The sequence below is a fragment of the Dioscorea cayenensis genome, chromosome 19, assembly GCF_009730915.1.
Source record: "Dioscorea cayenensis subsp. rotundata cultivar TDr96_F1 chromosome 19, TDr96_F1_v2_PseudoChromosome.rev07_lg8_w22 25.fasta, whole genome shotgun sequence".
NCBI lineage: Eukaryota > Viridiplantae > Streptophyta > Magnoliopsida > Dioscoreales > Dioscoreaceae > Dioscorea > Dioscorea cayenensis.
The window spans coordinates 3,078,428-3,101,999 of record NC_052489.1 but is presented as its reverse complement, the minus strand read 5'-3'; the positions used below and the strand labels follow the sequence as shown (position 1 = coordinate 3,101,999).

Sequence of the window (23,572 nt, the reverse complement as noted above, 5' to 3'; positions counted from 1 at the left end):
TCCTTTGTAATTTGTACAACTTTGAATTTGCACCTTTAAAGTTTTTTTTATAAATTTGAATTTATATTGGAAAATTTTCATCTCAAGAATAATTTGATTTGTTTATTATTAAATTGAAACCCCCACCCTTCAATTCAAACTCTTTTGAATATTATTATGCCTTTTCTCCAAGTTTTTTTTTTTTTTGGAAGTGGAACCTATTCCATTTATTCTGGTTGGATAACTTGAGGTAGCATGATCTATATAGTCACATTTATCCCAACCAACCACCAACAAATTATTTATTTTGTATTTAACTCATGTTTGCCTTCAAATATATATCAAGAGAGATGGTAGGTAATCAAAACAAGGAAGATAAATTACAAATATTAGGCCACAAAATTGGATTGTGACATCATTTGCCAAATGGAATTCCCTTCTAACAAGGCTGACCAGACCATTGATTTCTTTTCTTAAGAAAATAAAAATAATAAAAATTTAGAGCAAAACTTGTGAGACTTGTATTAAGATTTAAGATATCTTGGAATTTGTTGAAATTAGTAAGTGGTGTTGAGATAATAAATAAGTTTGATGACAACAGGGTCTAGAGAATTTAGTGCACCTGAAAAAGTGATCCTATGCCTTCAAATCAAAAGCTCTTTTAATAAATCCGTTCAAACTCACTTAACTTCAAATGTGAAACTTCGTTTTGGTTTTGCCGAAAGTCATCCTCCTTCCCACACATTGACCTCAAATGCAAGATACTTCAATTCTTTCAATTAATAAACAACTAATCAAGGTAGAAATCTGGACATAATTTTTCCTCTAAAAGAGACAATACTATTCACAGTTAACCCAACTACACGCAATTGAACAAGTAGTATTCAGATCCAATTAGGTAACACCATGCAGAACTGGAGCAAGGAGGGCTGAACAACTACAAATGGACAAAGTGAGTGACAATGGAGTTTTATGCGGTAGGAATCTCTGCACAGTACGTTCTGCTACGTGCTGTGCACTATTTTAGATATATAGTCACTATTGACACCCAATTTCTAGTGGTGGTTTTTTTATAACAGTGTTATTTATCACTGATTCACTACACACCACACTTGAGTTGCCAGGTCTGGAAGCTACAGTAGACAAACTACACAGGCTTACCTTAGCAGCCATCCAACTCAGATGTCTTTCAGTCCTCTGTTCAGCATTGGGTCACTTCTGCTTGCCTGATCCTTTTATACACACACACACATAAACACAAACACAGAAAGAGAAAGAGATAGAAATAAATGTGTTCACCTACTGGTGTGCTTGGAGGTGGGAAGACATCATCACACCTGAGGAAATTTAGAAAGGGAAACAGCTTTTCTTCATTGATGTCTTATTTTTCTCTCTCATACATTTCACCAAGCCACTCTTCATGACCAGCAACTCCATCTGCAAGACAATTTTGTTCATATCATATGAATATAGGCAAAACTTTCAGTAAGAGATGCACAGATTTACCAGCTAATGAAAGCTTTAGAGAATGGAAAACTTTTGATTATCTCTAAGAGCTGTTTTACTAAAAAATGTGACTGGCACAGTGTTTCTCCTCAGATGATTCATTTGATTGATAACAAAGTATAAGCCCCACAAAACAGTAGTCGTTTGTGGCGGTACAATGGCACTGAGTTGATGGGTGTTTAATGAAAGCTTTATTGTTACTGTGATAGCAACCACCTCCAGAAACAACAGACATATGTGAGCTAATCCAGTGTTTTGCCTGCAAAAACTGCATGGCTCTTCACTGCTCTTCTTTTGCGTCTCTGAGTGATGACTTCAATTAAAATGCCTCTGAAGTCAAGAAAGACACATTCAATGTCCCCGTATACTTTCCCAAGTTCCATCATCACATGTCACTGCTTTTAGGTCAGTCACAAGTTATGCAGATCAAATATTTTCAAGCAACAAAAAGCAAATTATTATATATCTGAACACTGAACTGAGACTTCAACAAATATAGCTGTTATTGTATAAGAAAACATGTGAGCCAATCCCAAAAAAACAAAGAAAACTGTTGGAAGAAATAAAAGCTTAGAAGCAATAATCCAGAGATTGAACATGAGTAAGATTTAGTTCTAGGTTGCAGAACAAAGAAACGATTTAAAAGGGTAGTATTACTATGCAAATTAACCTCTAGATATCCACGCAGCACCGGGACACCTATGTTTGTACTCCGAAGGATGCCCCTGGTGATAATAACAGTTGAGTTCACTCCCTGTAAGGACCGAAGATAAAAAAAACAGTATGTTATAGATGGACACACACCACCCATTAAACTGAGAAAGAAAGATAAATGCCCCAGACAATGTGTACAGCTTAATAAAAACAGTAAATAAAAAAACCTATTTATTTCCTCTGTATCTGCAAAGCAATTATCTTTGGTATAAAATGAACACAAAAATATGCACAAAGATACATCGACGATCAGGAAAGTGTAAGGAAACAGTGAAACACAGTCAAACTCCAGCCAGCAAAGATGATCATAATAAATGCATGTCTTTCACCATCAGAATTTCACTTGGCATTCAGCCTTTCTTACCATCCCATGCTGTCCTTTCCACAGTATGCTATAGATCCGAGTTTTCCATTGCATGGTGAAGCAATTAAAAATATCCCAGCACAATTAAAAAGTCTTCTAGGATACACAAAATCTCAAATACGGATAGAAGTGGAATTTGTATTTGTCAAATCCAAAACATTTAGCCTGATCAATATGCACGCATACTTTCCTTTCTCACACTTTCAATAAGATATTAAGAACCCTTAACAGTCAATATCATCATCAACTAATCATCATTTGCAAAAAAAAATCAGTGAGCACTAGTGGAGGTAACCAAAACTCTAAAAGGTAAATGTCAAGGGGGCATCAACGTAGAAACTTTATATACAACTTACTGTTTACCTGGCTGGTATTCATATCGATAACAGTTTCCCAACACCAACACCAACACCAACATATTGCGCCAATCCAGCACATGACTGACTCATCTACCATGTTTGGGTAAGCTGGGTCCAAGTGTTGATGTATTGGGCTATTATTAGGTGCCTAATTCCTAGCATGATCTGTCCCATGTAGAGTATGGGCCAGCAACTTATTACCCAACAGAATGGTCAGCTTAGCAACTGTCCCAAACACAAGCAATGCATCCAAATTATTATTATCACTGTGTAAATGATTTTCCCGTTCTCCATATTGCTCTACATAAACGCATAACCTTTTTGTCCATATGCTACCACAGGCTAAATGCCAGTGATGCCACATGCTGCATTGCACCAACTTGCATAATTACATAGTTACAACTATATCATCATAAAGCTATGAAGATGATTTGTAACCTCCCCAATTATTGCATGTTAATGACTATATTTCATTAGAAATAATTGATAATACATGCTGTAATCTATAAGAGAGATTATCATAATAAAAATAAGATTTACCTTATTGGGAAAAAGCAACACTCTAACATGTTCATGCAAGCGAATGAAACTAATAATCATATGCCCTGGCCTACAGCTAATGCATTGTAACAAAATAGAATTGGTGTTTCAGATAAATTAGGATAACCTTGCGCTAAAAGTGGGAAGAACTAAGCATGGGATAAATGCCACAAACAACATGAGTGAGTGAAAAAAATAGCCTCCAATATAACCTATTGGCCAGGTAGGCAACTCAAATTTTATCCTAGCAGATGTTGAGAGAATAAAAATGAATTATGAGAGCTTCATCCCTAGAGCACATTAGTAAAATGATCGATAGAACACCCTTTAACTAAGCTAAAACAGACACCAAATCCATCAAATAAATATGTATTATACAACATTTATGATGGAAACTAAAACAACTTCCCATTATTAAGAAAAACAAAGTTGTGTCAAAGATAACTTGATAAACTTTAAGATTTCATAAGGCCTTCTTAGATATGGAACCTTTGATAATATTATATTAAACTAAACGCATTTGTGAGGTTTCAAGTTGTATTCAATAGATACAGGAATTGGAAAGGCAACCCTGGAAAGCAGTTAATAGCATTCGTATAACATTTCAGACGGCCATATCCAACCAAATAATGACACAACAATTGCTTGAGGAAAGATGGAACTAGGCACTAAAAATTGTCACCCATGACATATAAGAGTTTTGTTACAATATAAGAAAAAATAACTCGTGCAGTGATGCCCAAACAGAATTTACACAAGGTAAACTTCAGGCAGCAACGGGAATCTTCAGCAAAATAAAACCCAAAATATGCATTAGACTAAGTTTAGGCACACTGGATATTGTATGGAGAAAGTAACACCTGCTGCACAACCAACCCATTAGTGATTATATTCAACTTCATTCGAGTAATGATTTCTAATTTCAAAAATGATCTGACTCGAACCATTGCCCAGTATTTGTATGGCCAATTTATTAGTTGAGAGCAAAAATATAAATGCCATGAAAGCATGGCAATTTACACTAACCTCTATTGAATTCCAAAGCATTATTTGTTTGAAGTTTGTGACAAGTTAACACCAAAAGGAGGATGTGCCCGTCATTGGTGCACCACATTAGCTCAAAGTTGAGTTGGGGCCAAATTCAAAATCAGAACAGTCCCTACTCTTCAAGACAGATGTCACCAAAACAATTTTTCACTTAGTCAAATTTTTAACCTAATCTACTATGGCAGTAAGTATTGAAATTTAGTCTCAACCAAAAAACAATATAAGAGTAGACAAGGAGAACTTCTCTTATTTCTCAAAGACAGTATACTCTGAATACTACATGCTTCAAGCCAGACCCTCATATAAAATAAGGCGCTGGAAAAATTACACTTCTTCCAACTTTTGGAACTGTTTGAAGTTAATACCAGTTCACGTCTATCTTCCAAATTGGCACCACATTACCCAACTTGATTCACCTGAGTACGCCCAAATATCTTGATATGCACAGCACACCATTGAGTTTAGTTCATCCTACTATCACCTGACATTTTAAATATTTTGGACAAGTCTAACTCTTAAACTATTACAAGACATTCCATAACTTACACTATTTTTAGGCAACCCAAACTAAGCCAAGCTGTAACATCCGATGATTATTAAGTCAGACCAAGGTTTATTTCCAATGCCTGAATGTATGCATATATTTAAATTAAGGAAATTATAAGCAAAAGGGCCCATAATATAAATTTGGGAAGGTCTGAGCATCTAAATGCGAAAAGATAGCTTTGCAAAAAATTAAAAGCATAAAGAAGTGAGAAAGGGGCATGGGGCAAAGATGCAAGGCTAACAAGCACGCCAGCCACCTCATGGTTAAAAGGCTCATCTTTGAGGTATGAGCCATACTACCATGCTAAGTCTAGAATTCTCAATCAAAGTTAGTTAGGGATATTAGAGATTGTGATTAACTATACTTATTTAACTTTATCTCTTTCCTTTCTTAGTTGAGGATTCTTAGCAATTTGTTCCTTTAGGCCTAATTTTATGGCTGAGAATATTAGCTAACCTGTATTTATATTGTTTGTGTTCTTTATCAAGTTAAGTGAATAAGAGAAATCTTTCTTTATAAAAACTTCATGGTATCAAAGCCCATCTCTTAAAATCCTATAAGTCCGTCCATGACCAAAATCAGCATGGTTGTAGAAAAAGAAGCTTCATCATCTAAAGTAATCTTCAACCAAGAAACTACATCTGAAAATAGCAGTCATAATGGATTGGAGAATCCTTCTATTATTGTCACGGGTCACAAACGTAATAGGCACAACTATCTTCAATGCTCACAATTAGTAATTTTGTTCATCTATGGTAGAGGTAAAGATGAATATCTCACTAAGGAATCCCTATTCCAGAGAAGAATGATCCAAATTTCAAAACCTGGAAGCTTGAGAATCACATGGTGGTATCTTGAATAATTAACTCAATGAACAATGAGAGTGGTGAGAATTCTCTCCTGTATGGAACTGCTGAGGAGATTTGGGATGCAGTTAGAGAGATCTACTCAAAGCAAATTGTAGCAACACTACATGATTTGCGTCAAGGAGACCACTGTTACTCTTAATACTTCAACACCCTCAATGGAAACAACTTAATCTATTTGAAACTCATTCATGGAAGTGTTCTCATGACTTTGCTTTATATCCAAAGATTGTAGAGCAAATAAAAACATTCAAGTTACTTCTTGATTTTAACAAAGATCTGGATGAAGTTTGAGGAAGAGTGATGGGAATTAAACCATTACTAAGCATTCAAGAAGACTTTTCCGAAGTTAGATGTGAACAAAGCAAAAGAAAAGTGATGATGAGATCTTCATATTCAGCTTTTACCCTTAAGGTTATGCTCTCGTTGCTTGTGAGCCCTTCATAAATAACAACAATGACAGTCAACAAACAAAAGGAAGGTAGTGGTGTGACCATTGTAGCAAATCTGGACATGTGAAAGAAAATTACTATAAAATTCATGGAAAACCTACAAATTGGAAGCCTTTACGTCTACGATATGACAAAGAAAGATGTGCTAATGCTGTCACCAAGGATGAAAGCTCAACTTCAACAGATACAAGTTTAAGGAACTTGAAGCCCTTTAGAAACTCTTAGTCAGAACCTTCCCTCCTAACCAAGCAATGTTGTGTCAGGAAATAGCATGATAGCACAAAGAGGTAAACTCTCTTAGGGAGTGTTTGGTTCACATGATTGGAGTGTGAGTGGAAGGGGAGTGAATCCAAGCCTTTGTTTGGATGGTTATGAGTGGGAGTGAGAGAGGAGTGGATGAGGAGTGAGTGGGGTGTGAGCAATCCCCCCACTCCCTCCTTGGGGAGAATGACCAATTTGCCCTTTTTATTTAATAATTTAAATAATAATTTAATTTAAATAATAATTAAGTTGATAATTTAATAATAATTAATAATTAATAATTAAAATGAAAAAATAATAACTAATAATTATAGTTAAATATTTATTTATAATAATTAATTAATTATATTTCTTCATTAATTAATTATTTATTATAGATAATTAATTAGTAATTAATTATTTAAAAAAAAATATAATTAATTATCAATTTGATATAGTTATTTATTATAGTTAATTAATTACTAATAATATTAACAAAAAATTTGAAATATTTATTTATAACAATTAATTTATTTTTTTTTAATTTACATAAGATGACCTTCTTTACTTTCCCCATTCCCAATAAATTACACTCTCCAATCCTTATCAACCAAACACATTTTTCATTCTCACTCCTACTCCACTCCCCCTCATTTCACTCCTATTCCACTCCTCCCCCAATCCACTCCTGACAACCAAACACTCCCTTAAGGCTTTTAAAGTCAACAAAAGACTCTCGGGTTCTGGGGCCATAGATTCTGGAGCTTCAGATCACATGACAAGTGATGCTTCCATTTTTAAGGAGTACAAACTGTGTTAAGGAGAATTACAAAATCAAAATAGCATATGGTTCACTATCAAAAGATGAGGGCATTGGCTCAATCAAGATCACAGAGAACTCAATTTTACATTATGTACTCCATGTTCGGATGTTCCTAAGTTGAATTGCAACTTAATCTCAGTAAGTAAGCTAACTCAGGATCTTAACTATGTAACTATGTTTTTCTCAAATTTGTGTGAATTTCATGAATGACTCAAAGGAAGATTTGCAATGCCGAGATGTGTTACGGACTCTATTTCCTCAATCAAACTCCTTAAAGTAGACAAGCTCAAAGTACCAAGTATGTAATATGTATCTTTCAAATGTAAAATTTCAGATTCTAGTGTCAACAAAAATAGTGAAATAATGTTATGGCATTATCGTCTTGGTCATCCAAATTTCATGTACCTTGAGACGATGCTCCTCTCTTTATTCAGCAATAAAAGTCCAAAGTTCTTTGATTGTGAAATTTGTCAACTTGCCAGACACACTCGCAATAGCCATCCTAGTTTGTCATATACACATTCTAAACCATTTACATTGATTCACAATGATGTGTGGGTCTTTCAAGGGTGAAGAATATTACTGGGACTAGATGGTATGTTTCCTTTGTTGATAATCATACCAGCTTAACTTGGATATTTCTGATGAAAGAAAATTTTGAAGTTGATCAAATCTTTCAAAATTTCAATCTCATAATATAGACTCAATTACATACCAAAATCCAAGTCCCTAAAACTGACAATGCCAAATAATACTTCAAAAATTTTCTAGGTGGTTATCTCGAGTCAAGACATTGGCCACTTGAGTTTCTATGTTGACACACCTTCACCAAATGGGATTGCAGAAAGAAAGAATCGACATCTCTTACACGTTGCTAGATCCCTCATGTTTCTCTCATGTTCCAAAACACTTTTGGGGAGAAGCAATTCTCACAGCATCTAATCTTGTAAACAGAATGCCTTCAAGAGTTCTCAAGTTTCAAGACCTTTGTCAGGTTTTTCTCCAAAGCTCTCCTCACACAAAAATTCCCCACTCCAACACCTAAAATTTTGGGATGCTCTACTTTTGTTCACATTCATCAACAACACCACAACAAATTAAATCCTAAATAAATCTTTTGTGGTTTCTTTCCTAACTAAATAGTTATAAACGCTATTCTCCTCTCACAAACAAGATGTATAACTCCATGACTGTAACATTTTTAGAACATCAACCTTATTACCCCAAACTTGGTATTCAAGGGGAGAACTTAAGGGAAAATCAATTTTGAGATTTTTTCAATGGTCTTGAATCACCCGAGATATCTCCATCCTCTATTCAGTCATCCTTTCACCCACCTAGGAATTCACCTCAGTCCCATCAAACTATACTTCTATCCTGTCAAACTCAAAAAAATCTCCACCAAACTCCACTTTTGTACCATCAAACAACAGATAATCATCAGTCTCATCAAACTCCACCTTAAACTCCATGTTCGTCTCATCCAACTCCAGAAAATTCCTTTCATGATCAGTCCAAATTTCAATGAATTGTGAGTCCTGAACTTCGTGTCTATACAAGGAAAAGAAACCAGAAACACATTCATCACACAACCATGAATCTGAACAGAGATTTATACCTACTCAAATTCACTCAAATAAGGAAACTTATGACATTGAGAAGATGACTCCAGTTATTGATGATTTGAATATTCCAATTGCTCTAAGAGAGGGTGTTAGAGCTTGCACTAATCATCATATTGGTAATTTTGTTTCATATGAAAGATCGTCACCACTGTATCAGGCTTTTGTCTCTGTTCTTAATGGTATAGAAGTGCCTAATTCTTTTCAAGAGGCTTTCCAAAATCCAAGTTGGGAAAAGGCAGTAACTGAAGAAATCAAAGCTCTAGAAAAGAATGGTACTAGGGTGATTTCAGATCTACCTCCAGGAAAGAAACCAATTGGTTGTAAGTAGGTGAAATCAAAGCTCTAAAAAAGAATAATACTTAGGTGATTTCATATCTACCTGTAGGGAAGAAACCAGCTGGTTGTAAGTGGGTATTCACCATTAAATGGAAGTGTTGAAAGACTAAAAGCTCATCTTATGGCAAAGGGATTTACTTAATCTTATGGAATAGATTATTAAAAGACATTTGTTCTAGTAGCTAAACTTAATACCATCAAAGTTATATTTTCTTTGCCAGCAAATTAAGAGTAGCCATTACATAGATTGGATGTGAAAAATGCATTTCTGAATGATAATCCAGAAGAAGTTTACATGGACTTCCCACTAGGAATGGAAACTTCTTTCAATAGTAGAAAGGCATGGAAGTTAAGAACGTCCCTTTATGGCCTTAAACAATCTCCTCGTGCATGCTTTGATAGGTTTGCTAAGGCAGTGATCAAATGTCAGATCAAACATTCTTTGTGAAATTCTCGGCTGAAAGGAAGATAGCTATTTTAATTGTGCATGTAGATGATATCATTCTAATAGGTGATTATAAGAAAAACCTACTGGGATTAAAGAAACTCATAGCCAAAGAGTTTGAAATCAAGGATCTTGGATGCCTCAAAAATTTCCTTGACATGAAGGTAGCTAGATTGAAGGAATGTATATTTGCCTCTCAATGTAAATGTCTTAGATTTACTGAAAGAGATGGGTATGCTTGGATGTAAGCCAACAAATACTCTAATGGATCCAACCAAGAAGATAACGTCTAGAAAAGAAAATGTCTCGGTGGACAGGGGGAGATATTAGAGACTTGTGGGTAAACTTATCTACCTTTCATGCACTTAACCTGATATTGGCTTTGCAATTAGTATTGTAGTTCAATACATGAACAACTCAATAGAGGAACACATGGAAGCTGTAAGTAGAATCTTAAGGTACCTCAAGATGTCTCCAAGGGAAAAGGCCTACTATACAAATGGAATGATGCAAGTAACGTAGAAATCTTCTCAAATGCAAACTAGGCAGGAGATATTTCGGATAGGAGATCAACATCAGAATATTGTTCCTATGTTTAAGGAAATATCGTGACATCGAGAAGCAAGAAACAATCTATAGCAGTAAGAAGCAGTGCTAAAACCAAATTAGAGCTCTAGCTCTTGGTATTTGTGAAAGAATGTGGATTCAAAAGATTACTGATGAACTGGGTATAGCTACAAAAAGGCCTATCAAGGTATACTATGATAATCAGGCAACAACAATGAACAAGCATTGCTAAAAACCAATTACATCATGATAGAGCAAAACATATCGAGATAGATCGATATTTCATTTCAAAGAAGGTTAACAAAAAGATTATACAGCTTGTTTGTGCCCACAAGATCCCAAACTGCAAATATTCTTGCTAAAGCTCTCTCAAGAGCTAACTTTGAAGAACTAAATTACAAGCTAGGTTTGCACAACATCTACAACCCAACTTGAGGGAAGTGTAGAATTCTCAGTCAACGTTAATTAGAGATATTAGAAATTGTGATTAGCTTTACTTATGTACTTGTATCTCTTTCCTTTCTTAGTTAAAGATTCTTAGCAATTAGTTGATTTAGGCCTGATTTTATGGCTAAGGATATTAGCTACCTTGTACTTATATTACCTGTGTTCTTCATCAAGTTAAGTGAATAAAAGAAATCCTTCTCTGAAAACTTCACTAAGCCTAGACAATCCCTCTTAATGCGAGAAGAAAACCCCTTAATTCTCCATTTTTAAGCTGCAGTCCAGCAAGCCCTTCTTTTGTTGTTTCCCTGCTCTCCTTAGGTTGGAAAGATACAGACATGAATTCTTATGCTTGGGTTCAAGAAGGCAGGCATGCTTGCATGATTATAAAATGGGAGTTTTACAACCCCATATATGTTTTCTCACTCTCATTCATGGAATTTAAGGAAATAGTAAGCATGAGCAAGAGGCCGGATTAGCATGAAATGGGGGGCTGTATTATCGGGAGTGAATGAGTAATAGCTGAGTGCCTTTCAAGTGTCTAGTTGTAAGTGAGGAGAAGGGAAATGTCAATGGGTATGAAGAAGCTAGGAATTTAACCAAAACCTTAAACCCCACTTAGGGTTTAATGCCTTCATTATACCCACTGAAGCATTTAGCATGCACTAGTTTAATTTTAGGCCAGAATTAGTGCATAAGCATCATTTAGGAACTAGAAGAATCCTTAATTATTATTTAAATTCCTTTTCCTATATGTGTTTTTAATATTTATGTATTATTTACACTATTTACAGGTAAGAGTAAAGAAAATTAGAAGATAGCTCAACAGGAGAACCCAATCAAGTCTAGAACTAGAGGAAATTTAGGTGAATTGGCAATGGATGATCTACAGGGATTTTGTTTTATCAAATGTATGTTTTAATTGGTACTTTACCAATAACGTTAACAAAGACCATTTTTGGTATAAATTAGTGTTTGCTCCTAGTAAAGCTAACCTTATATGATTTTAAACCAGTTTCCAAATGTTTGTATGGTATCATGATCATGCTTAATATTCTTGCCTTGGATATTCTTTTGGTAATTCGTTTGAGTTTGTTAATGTACAGTGATTGCAAACCTTCGATAAAACACCAAGATGAGTAAACAACAAATCAAATGAGTTCATACTTCATAGGGACCTATCCACACATTATTCAAGACAAGCCCAATTATGTCAATGCTCAGTGTTTAAGCATGTTGAGACTTTGGGGCCGCAGTAAGTACTGCATTTGGGAAGGGAAGACTTTAAAACCAAAAGTTTCATAAAAACTCCTAACCATACTTACTAGGAGCATAGTACTGGATGTTATACCATTTTGGGCTGTTTATTGGACATGTAACATCAAGATATGGTTTTCCAAGAGCGCAGAAAGGAGAAAAAAAAAAATTCTTTTCCAAGGGCCAAAATTATTAGTTATCAGGGTATAACTAGATATATTGAGATTGGAGTGCATCTGTGACTCAATATGATTTTTATGATTGATTATGAGGTGCTCAATTGTTATTTGTAATGTGTGATATGTTACTTGTGAATTCTATCAGTTTTTAAGTGGTTTATTGCTGCTTGGCATGTCATAACCAGATTATATATATATATATATATATATATATATATTCACTCGCTGTTGATCAGCATGTTTCCATTTTCCTATATGACATATTTAAGTTATTTGATATTAAAATCATGTGGCCACTACTGATCATTTAAGTATATGTAGGTGCAAATCAAGGGAACCCTACCAGGCTGCCCGAGAGGTTGTGAAATAGAGTCTGAATCTAGCTTGCTTAGAGATCTAGACTTATATTTTTTTTGTTGTTTAAGCCTTGTAGCATAACTTATTTGTATATATAAGACCCTGTATATGTTAAAATTTACAGTATACTTATACACAGAAATCTTAGTGGTTAGCACAAATTTTTATACCTCAATTATTCTAGTTTCCGTAATCAGATAACAATTAGAACAGACTTTACTGGCACACTTGTTCTAGTAGCAAAGGCTGGTGTCAGACCAGCAGCCTCGCTGCAAGGTCCTTACCCTTGGCTTGTTCATTTTTCAATAAATTCCAATTATTCTAGAAACATGTAAAGGCAAGCCAAGCCTGGTCATTTATACAGCTTTCAGGTCTATGCATTTTGTGCTCAAAATATTTGCATGCAAAGCCAGCTTGAAATAATATCTAATACTCACGCATGCCACTTCTGCTTCAGCACAGTTTCCCATGACCGGACACAACATTAGCAAAAAAATCAATCATTTTAATGAACTATCATTGAATGAATTCAAGCAAATGCTTCAGCTTTTTATTTCAATCTCCTTTAAGTTCATCATCAACCTAATAATCCAATCCATATCCCTTCCTTTCCCTACTTCAAAAATTATATTATAATAAAACAGTACATGATATATATTTTGTATTTGCAAAACTTAAACATAACAGTAAGTACTCTATCTATGACAAACTTAAACAACCAAACACATGACAACAAGAAGATGGAACATTTTTATTGTTTACCATATCACATGAATTTCATTCCTCAGTATAACTTTGACTATTGACTTAAGATCAAAATCAAGAAACATCATGATGTCATAGACTCATAGGGTTCATTGATTCGCAGAAAAGACTAAATAAAGGGGGGTAAAATATGGTTTTGCACATACCTAATTTGACATCTCATGTTCATATAAATGGTTCATTCGTTAGGGCTAAGGAAATCAATATTTTCTATGAAATATACTACATCTTGTACAAAACACACTGGCAAACTCCAGCATCCTCTGAATAACGTTATCATAGCTCCATAAATAATTCATAACCGACCTACCAACATGAAGATTTTTAACATGGATGTTTCCCAAACTAAATGAGAAAACTCAATCAAATGCACTATCTTAAGAGTGTGATATTAAATCAAATGAAAAGCAAATGATTCAAGCATGAGAATGAGACACCTACCACTTGATGATAGATCCAAAGAGGAAATGCTGCATGATGGGCACCTTCTCAAGCACCTCCGCCTTATACATCTTCAACAAACCACTATTCACTTTGCTCCAAGTGGCCACCCCACTGATATCATCCAGCAAGGGCGAGTGCTCTGCAAATGGCCCCCTCTTCACCTTCTTCACAAACGCCACACAAGCCAGGTACATATACTCATTGGAGAAATTATCCAAGATATCCTGATTGTGAATCGACTTGGGCTTCATATACTTGTGATCAACGAGCTGCGCAGAGCCGAACACAAAAGGCAGAAAATGGTAATCGTCGAGGCCCCAGACACCATGAGAGCCGGCTGGCTCGAGCTGGTAAGTCATCTGAACTTCGCGCATCAAACTGAGGTAAGAGACAAAGACGCGGGTGACAAGGGCAGGGTAATCAGGCTCGGAGACAACGCCGAGGCGCGCTAGGCAGTAGAGGAAAGCGGCGAAGTGGGTCTCATGACCGGTGCCATAGTCCATGCGAGTGGGATTGCCGAAGGAGTCAAGAAGGTAAGGGACGAGCTCAATAGAGGCAGGGCGAAGGTCGTCCGATGGGAGGAGAGGGAGGACGAGGGACGAAGCGTCGTCGACGAGCTTCTGGTGCCAGGATCGGAAAGCGGGGTTACCGTAGCGGGAAGGGTGGGGGAGAGGAGGGAAGAGGGGGAGCCAGGAAGAGAGTGCTTGGAGGAGGGAGAGAAGGGAGGAGATAGTGGCGGAGATGGGAACAGGATCGGAGATCTTGAGGCCACGGGCGGATTGGGAGAGAGCGGAGACGAAGCCGAGGAAGTGGCGACCGGCGGGGATGGAGTGGAAGTGGGCAATGTCGTCAGGGGAGGCGATCTTCTTGGAAGGGGATTCGAAGGAGTGGGGGAAGGAGAGAGGGGGGACGGGGAGGGGTTGGGGGACCGGAGAGAGGATGATCGCGGCGGTGTTGGGGGGCGGGGGCGTTGATGGCCGGGGCTCGGATGGGGCGGTAGACGGGGGAGGAGAGGCGTCGGACCAAGGGGCAGCGGTGGGGGGAGGAGCGGCGGTGGTAGGGTTGCCGCAGGAGTGGCATAGATGAGGTGAGGAGGAGGAGTGGTCGTCGGCCATGGCGGTGGTGGTGGTGGTGATCGCCGTCGAGATGGATGGGGAGTGCGATCGGAGAAAGGTTTGAAGGGGTTGCTTGGCGGTTACGTTGGGCTGTGGGCCTAACTGGGCCTAACTCTTGCAAAGAAATATCATGAGATCTTGGGCTGTCTGTGCTTGATTGGGCTGGGCCAGACAAACGAGGGAAATTGGGTCCATGGTTGATTTAGATAATAACACATAAAGAATTTTAATATTATATATAATATATTTTTGACTTGATTTTTATGGTGAGGGGTTCAAAAGTGTTATAAAAAGTGGACCTCTCTCCTAGACAAGGACCGAGCCAGAAATTTGTTAGGGGGTGGGGGGCGATAAAATCTTTTTAAAAGAAAGATAGGAAATTTTTTTTTATGGGGGCCAAAAAAAATTTTCAAAGAGATAGAATTTTTTTTTTAAGAGGAGTCAAAAATTTCTTCAAAAGGAGATAAAAAGTTTTTTTAGAGTACAAGTAAAAAGTGAATGAGTAAAATATTAGATTTTTATAAATATTTTCCTAAACCTATACTTTTATAAATAGCATATGTACTAATTTTTTGAAAATCAAATTGTAGCACAATAAATTTAACAAAAAAAAAATTATTACTATATAACCAATTTATTAAATATCAAAAGACTAAATAATAAAATTTTATAAATATCTTTGTCTAAAACTATAATTTTTTTTAGACTATATATTAATTTATATTAAAAAAAAACTCATCAAACAATAGACTTTTTGCCAAAATCAAAAAAATATATATAAATCAATTTGTAAAAATATAAAGAGTCAAACAATAAAAATTTCATTAAAAAAATATTATTTTTTTAATATTATATGCATTAATTTGATATATATATATATATATATATATATATATATTATTAAAAAAAACCAAGGGCGCCATGGCCCCTTTCGCCCACTCCTAGCTCCGTCTCTGCTCCCACGTGAGTATATAAAAATTCCAATTAAAAACTACTTATTTAATTCATACAAACCTCTGAACCTTTATTAGTGGTATATAATTAGCTTTAATGGAAAAAAAAATCCTATGAATCTGTTATGGAACACAAGTGATTAATGTACATTTTACTACGTATCACATAACCAATAAGTATATATATAAATATTTATTTATTTATTATTTTCTTTTATCCCCCCAGATGAAGAGGTAATGACATGAATAATAACATGGAAGTGAAAAATTACTCTTAATTTATATTAATGAAATTAAAAGCAGAGAAAGGTGGTAATTGGTACACCCCATTCTTTTGTATGGCCATTGGACACCACTTTGTTTTCACTTGCATATTCCACCTTGGCTCAATGATGTACAGAAGACACAAAAGCAAACAAACAAAAGGCTTCAATGTCTCCCTTATTTTTGCATGCATCTATCTCTTTCTATTCTGACTATTTTTCTTAGTGTCTGTTCTCCCATTTCTGAGGAAATATTTGGGCTAAGAAATTCAAGAAATTAAAACCTATATATGCTTCATACTAGCAAAGCATGCATTGATTTTTTTCTACTTGCAATTTGTGCATTGATTATTTTTCTTATGCAGATTTACATACCAAAGCCTTCACCGTCCCCCAAACTGTGTACTCACTCTTCTCCTCTCAAATCTCTTTCTTGTGATGCTTTTGGTTGATTTTCTTTTTACAAAATTTATGAAAATCTAAGCTTGCAAAGTTTATATCTTTGTTGTTCTTATTGTTCCACATTGATGAAGACCTTCACTTGTTTTGATTTACAGAGTGTTTTAAGTCTCCAAAGTTGTGTTTTTTTTTCCTATTAATATTGATCCCCATGTTGTTGTATTTCTAGTCTACAAATTTGTCTTCTTTTTGGCCTGTTTCAATCTCTATTTGGTGGATTGCAAGAAACCCTTCTTTTGTTAAGTTATTCCTATATTATTTAAAGTCTGTTTATATACTTTTGTTAATTAGTATTATTGTAGGTTTTGCTCAGTTGCGGAGGTTGATTACTAAACTAATTAATTGTTTTTAATATTAATTTTTTGTCAAATACTCTCTAAACTTTGTCGAGATATAATTGTTTTCCTATAACCATATAATCATAAAAGCTAAATCTTTTTTAGTTGGGAAATTTCATATGATTTTTGTGGCTCTGCTATACAATTTGCTGGGATCGTAGTATTGCTAAAGTTTTTTTCTTTAAAAAAAAAAAATAAATTACATATATTACATGCTGATATGACAATACAAACCGAAGAAGAGAAAAAACATAAAGAAAACAAACATACATTTAAGCGTGGAGGTATATCAACATTTCCAAAGTTGATATATTTCTATGTACATGTTGTCCAATTTATTTTTAGTTGGTAATTTTATCAAAACAACTTCTTTATCTTATCATGTGAATTTCTTTAAATCCTTATGTTGAAGTTGAATATTATAGAACACATATCAATTTTGATTGGTTTGATTTCCAAACAATGTCAACTTAAAAACATTCAACTGTAGATTTTGGGGACAAAATATATCAACTAAAAGTTTCGTTGTGCTATTCATGGTCATCCATGCACATGAATAAATATGAAATACATGAATTTTGATAGTGATGTGAAAACCATATGCTACATAAATTCATGAATGATGCACCAGAGGTATTCATTGAAGTTGATCAAAATGTTGTACCATAGTCACATGTTCAGTATGTTGACATTATTTTGGTTGTTTTCAATGCACTGATAATTTGAACATGAATGAAAGGTGTACATGATGAATTCAATTGTTGAAAAAGGCTCAATGACACAGAATTCAGAAGAGATCTCAGCCATTAACAACACACAGCATGAAGACAACCTTCTGCAAAAGAATGGACCACTCTTATTTTCACTGCTGTAATTTCCTTTCATCATTTAGTTTCTACTCACAGAAATATTTTTGAGCATATCAATAGAAAGGTGCTAGATATTCTACTTATATTATCATCATATAAACCACTGAAATCTTCAAATACTTTTACATTAATATTTTAATTTAAACCTGTGACATTGAATTGAATGTCTAAATGGAATATCAGATAAATCACATCTAAGTGCTTTTTTGCAACACAGAATCCCACACACACACACTCTGCACTCTGCCATACTTGTTTGCAACTAAAAAGTAGTCCATGTTTGACTAATGTGGCCCTATATTATGGAACACTCTATTTCAAATTTTCATGATTCCCAACCAAACTTTGCAGCCTTTTTCATCAACAGTAAAACACTCCCCTATGTTCACTCCTTTCTTAGCGGTAAAAAAGATTGACAAACTTGTATTTTCTTCTTTTCTTCTTCATTGTCTTCCTCTCCATTCTAAGCAAAAAATGAGCTCACTATTCATCTCCACTCTCTTTACCACCCTTCTTATAACCTCCTTATTCTGCCACCTTCTCCCACCATGCAAGGTACATTCTCAACAATGTTATCACTTTTCATATATATATATATATATATATATACATATATAATACACAATACATGAATATGCATGAGTTTGGATGTTTGACAGGGGATGGTGAAAGAGAGAAAATTCAGAATAGGATCAACACCACCAAGTTGCCACAACCGGTGCAATTCATGCATCCCGTGCATGGCAGTGCAAGTACCAACACTCCCTATCCGGAGCTCATCCGGAGCTCCACTCAGAGCTTCCTATATTATGTACTCCAATTACAAGCCTTTGGGATGGAAATGCCAGTGTGGTAACCAATTGTTCAATCCTTAGTTCATCATCATCATCATCATCATCATCTCAATGAATGTATACAAAGTTGTTCAATATACTTGGTTCATTTTGTTCAATGGAAAGAGTTTGCCTTGATTTTATTTTTTTTAATATTTATTTTTGGTTAATATCTTATCATCTTGGGATTCTCTGTGATGGTGATTGTATAGTGCTCCTCCATGTATGTTAGGGTTTGGAAATTGGAGCTAAAGGTTAGTGATAGTAGGGTTTAGGAGGCTATGTTTGTAGACTATATATGTCACCATTTTTCTTGTGTTGTGTGAGATGTTGTGAGGTGGTCTTCAATTCTCACTGTTCATTGTTCCTCTGTAATTTAACAGGGTTGCTTAAATATTCGTTGTTTTTTTTTCCTTCTAATCTTGTTTGGCTGACGAATTTCAATAAATAAATAAATCTTGGTTCATCATGTTGTTAACGAAAAATAAAATTTCTAATTAATATTAAAAAATAGTGATTTTCAATTAATATTAAAATTTATTTTACTAATTGTGATTTTCTACACCATTTCTCTGATCAGTGCCACAGATGTGATTATTTATTATTTGCAATGATATTTTATTTTATAAATCATTTATATATAAGTATTATACATAAATATTTAATATAATCAATAGATAGTGTCCATAATAAAGAATTGCACACAACAATAAATGAACAATATACTTTACAAATGAGTTTTGTTGGTCTGGGTTGGTTTCCAAATTCAAAATTTAATATACATTATATAATATATAATTGGCAATTAAAAAACATATATTTTAATATTTATTATATTAAATAAAGCTATTTCAAACTAGTTCGAGCCAGACATAACTGGAGTTTGCCTTTAAGGACGGAACCAAGATTAAAAAAATTAGTCTAGATAACAATTGTTTTCGATACAAAATAGTGCAGCATTGTAAAATTTAATTAAAACAATTACAAAAAAAACATAAAACGTTTATCTATGCACACCGAGCTAGAACTGCCATCTATGCGACACATGCTACTCAGAGGAGGTAACTGAATACGACAAGTTTGAATTTTTTGAAAACATTGTAGAATTGTCTCATTGTCGATAGTTGCAAAAACCTCTTTCTCAATATAGACAATCATGCTATCATTCATCCACTCGTCTCCCATTTTATTGCGCAAGTCAGTTTTCACAACATTCATTGCCGAAAATGCCCTCTCAACACTAGCTATTGCAACTGGCAAAACCAACGTAACTTAATATGGTGCTAAACGAGTGGAAAAATAGCACATTTGCCAGTATCCACCATTTTCATAGCAAAACCTCCCAAGTCCCCGACATTTGCTAAATCATCATCATGTCACACATCATAAATGAAAGTAGTAAGTTGATCCTCAAGCATCATATATTCAGTCACCGAGAAGTCTTCAGGATATATCTCTGCAAGACGGAGTAGCTTATGGATGTTGAATTTAGAAAATAAGTCCCTTGGATCAAGACATAATACCAAAAGAAGTAACTCTGTGCTAGCTTCAGGAAAGTGGTTGTGCATTTCTTGAGAAATCAAATCAATAACCTAACATTGAAATAGATAGAAAATATTAATAAAAAGGATAAATTAATGAGATTTATGATGAATACAAAACCTGACAAAAAATTTCTACACGATAATGGTGAAAATGAGTAATGAAATTTTCCTTTCCGTCTAAAACGACCACGAATTGGCATATTATACTCCATATTAGGCACATCGATTGAGTTCTCCTTACAAAAAGAGGTAACCTCTCCCAAAAATTCCTCCCAGCCTGTCTTCCTAAAGTGTTGAAGTAGAGCTTTTACCGCTTCAATCAATAGCATGGCTTGAACAATATTTTGATCATTTTGGTGTTAAGGCAAATGACAACTCATTTGTCATCCCCAATAAATGCCTTATCAAGTACATCACAAACACAAACTTGTAATTCCGCATTTTGTCAATCAAACTTGCTACTATGCCTCTATTATCATTAGAAGCCCCATCATCATGCACATTTTGAAGTACCTCTAAAATTAAGGTCTACATACAAATTAGCTGGAGAATGGTAGTGTAATGCAATCCCCAACGAGTATCCCCTGGTCTTGCTAAACTGGATTCTTGATTTTTTTCCTTTGCCACTAACTATCTCTACTTTCTCCAATTGCTTAACCAATCTATCATGATGATATTGCCGAAGTTGATCTCTTCTTTTACATGATGCTCCCGTGGCAATAGCAATCATATTAACATATTAAAAAAAATCACTCACAATTTGATTGTCTTTAGCAACGGCAACAATTACTATTTGTAGTTGGTGAGCAAAACAATGTACATATCTTACATATGGATTTTCTCTTAGAATAAGTGCTTTCAAACCATTGAATTCACCTCGCATATTTGAAGCCCTGTCATATCCTTGCTCTCTTAACCTCGAAAGAGACAACTTGTGTTTAGCAAACAAACAATCAATGACATTCTTTAAAGAAATAGCAGAAGTATCAGGGACATGAACCAATGCAAAGAATCACTCAATCACATGCCCATTCTTATTAATATATCGCAAAACAACTCCCATTTGTTGTTTTACCCCAATATCATCAATAATAACACATGTAATCTCTGTTTACAAGCATTTTCCAACTCCTTTTGAATTTTCGGGGAAGTCAATTGATTATTTCCAGGGGCATTTTGATTGATTGTCTTCCAAACCTCTTCATTTCGTAGGCTATACCACTCAAGCAACTCAAGAAAATTGCCTTTTGTTTAGTAAGTTTGAAGACTCATCATTTCCACGAAAAGGTAAATCTTGCTTCAATAGAAAATGAGTCACATCCAAAACCGCGGTCAAATGAGTATGATATGCAACCTCCATCTCATGTGAATGCGCAGCCAACAGGTGTGACACACTTTGTCTTTGACTTTGGAACCCTTGAAATTTTACTCTCGCATCAATATGCATACTATTTACGACACGAATATGTTCTACGAATTTTTTCAATGTTTTTTTTCCAATTATTGAATCTCATTTTGGTGAATGCATCTTCTCCCATTTGGCTTCCTCTACTTGGCTTGAAAAGATAACACTAAAAACAAAATGTTGCATCTTTTGTCATACTATACTCCAACCATGGATGTTGTTTAACCCAAGCATCTTGAAAACTTCTCTTTTGTTTGCCATAATCTTTCCGTGGAAAATTGTGGCTAATTGGTTGACATGGGGCTCTAATCAAATGCTCTCTTCTAACTTGATCTCTAATCCCAATATGCAAGTCTTCAATTGGTTTTCGTAATCAGGGGTCACTAACAATGTCGTTGAAACTAAAATTTGTATTAATGTTCTCCTCACTTGATTTAGAGTCCAATAGTACTTTAGGAGTATTTGATGACTCTTCACTCCTTGGTCGTTTGAAAAAAAAACTTTAATTATAGACTATAAAAAATAACAAGCAAAAAACGTTAATCATGACACAACTAACATCATTAGAAGAATCAAAGACAAAATTGTTTGAACATGGTAATGCTAACATTCATGCATCTAAATGATTGAATATATCTTATGAAACCAATTTTGTTAAGTTATTGAATCCATTTTGTTATGTGTCAATGAATATGAAACCTTTGGTAATTGGTATAACTAGTCTTATTGAAGTCTATCTTGTTATATATTTTGCTATATACATTTAACACTAAATATTATTTAATTATATATATACATTATGATATATATTAATATTTGATATTTGATATTCTCAACATTTTAACTCATTGAGGCATTTAATCAAACACATTGTGTGTTGGGATCTTATCACTCTAATAAGGGAATTACCATGCAAAAAAATACATGCCAAAACGTAGTGGATAACAAAATATTTAACGGCAAGTAAACATAATAAAACCCTAGCGCATGCCAGAACTAATATTAAATTCTAAATAAATAGATAATTAAAAGTTATACCCTTCTTAATTTTGATGACGATTCTCAACGCACCCTTGTTTCGCCGAAATCGAAAGGGATTGCAAATCGCGACTCCCCTCTACTATCACGTACACACGAACGGCTCTATGAATCAAGCTGGTATGCTGGTACCTCAAGAAACAACACTTGTTTCTTGGTTCAAATAGCAATCACCCGAGATTCAAGAGAAAAAAGGGTTGTAGGCGCAGCCGCGGCAAGTCCGGTGGCGGGATCTGACGGCGGCGGCCAAGCGAGAAGAGTGGGTGGCGGCTAGGGTTTCTTAAGAGACAATCCCTCAATCCCTCTATCTTTTTTTTTTATCACCTCTTTACATTAGAGTTAGACCATCTATTTATATTGGAAACCCAAAACCCTAATTTACGAAAAAAACCCTTCACTCCTAATCAAATTAGGAATATCTTCTTTATTTAATTAATTAAACCATTTTAATTAACCAAATCGATTAGATTGGATCAACACTTGATAAGACCCGACCCGAATAAGCTATTCACTCCACCTAATTTAGATTTTTCACCAAAACCCTAAATAGGTGGTCCAATAAGTAACAAATACTGAACCTTGATCCCGGCATTCTTAGTGTACGATCCTATAGGTCCATTTAACATTGGCAGTGAGCTTAAACAATTTTAACGCTCATAAATCATAATTATTTTCTAGCAAGATAATACGATTACCCAATATTAAATGAAGGTCAATTTCGAGAATTAATGGAACCTATAGCAAACTCATATAATCCTTTGTCACTGAATATCTTAATTAGCATAAGGCATGGAGCGAGTCACCCTTTTTTTTAATGCTAATTAATTTCTTGATCTCTTAGTGAACTGATTAGGTCAAGTAAATGATAACTCTTATCATTTCCTTTGGGCATGGCCACG

At 34.9% G+C, this 23,572-nt stretch overlaps 1 protein-coding gene across 8 annotated transcripts; it reads right to left on the bottom strand.

Annotated features, from left to right (window-relative positions):
* Positions 1–1,046: 1,046 nt before the first annotated feature.
* On the bottom strand, positions 1,047–15,065 carry LOC120249977 (serine/threonine-protein phosphatase 2A activator). 8 transcript variants are annotated; one of them, XR_005532925.1, is made up of 5 exons: positions 13,854–15,065; positions 2,156–2,239; positions 1,486–1,880; positions 1,279–1,416; positions 1,047–1,211 (listed from the first exon to the last, which is right to left on the bottom strand). XR_005532925.1 is itself a non-coding variant. In XM_039258697.1 (2 exons), the coding sequence occupies exons 1-2, from the start codon at positions 14,969–14,971 to the stop codon at positions 2,233–2,235; spliced, it is 1,125 nt and encodes a 374-aa protein (XP_039114631.1). In that variant the 5' UTR covers positions 14,972–15,065; the 3' UTR covers positions 2,026–2,232. The 8 variants fall into 8 exon arrangements, 1 of the variants encoding a protein (XP_039114631.1); XR_005532923.1 differs by having other exon boundaries at positions 1,283–1,416; XR_005532927.1 differs by having other exon boundaries at positions 1,317–1,416.
* Between the last annotated feature and the right edge of the window lie 8,507 nt (positions 15,066–23,572).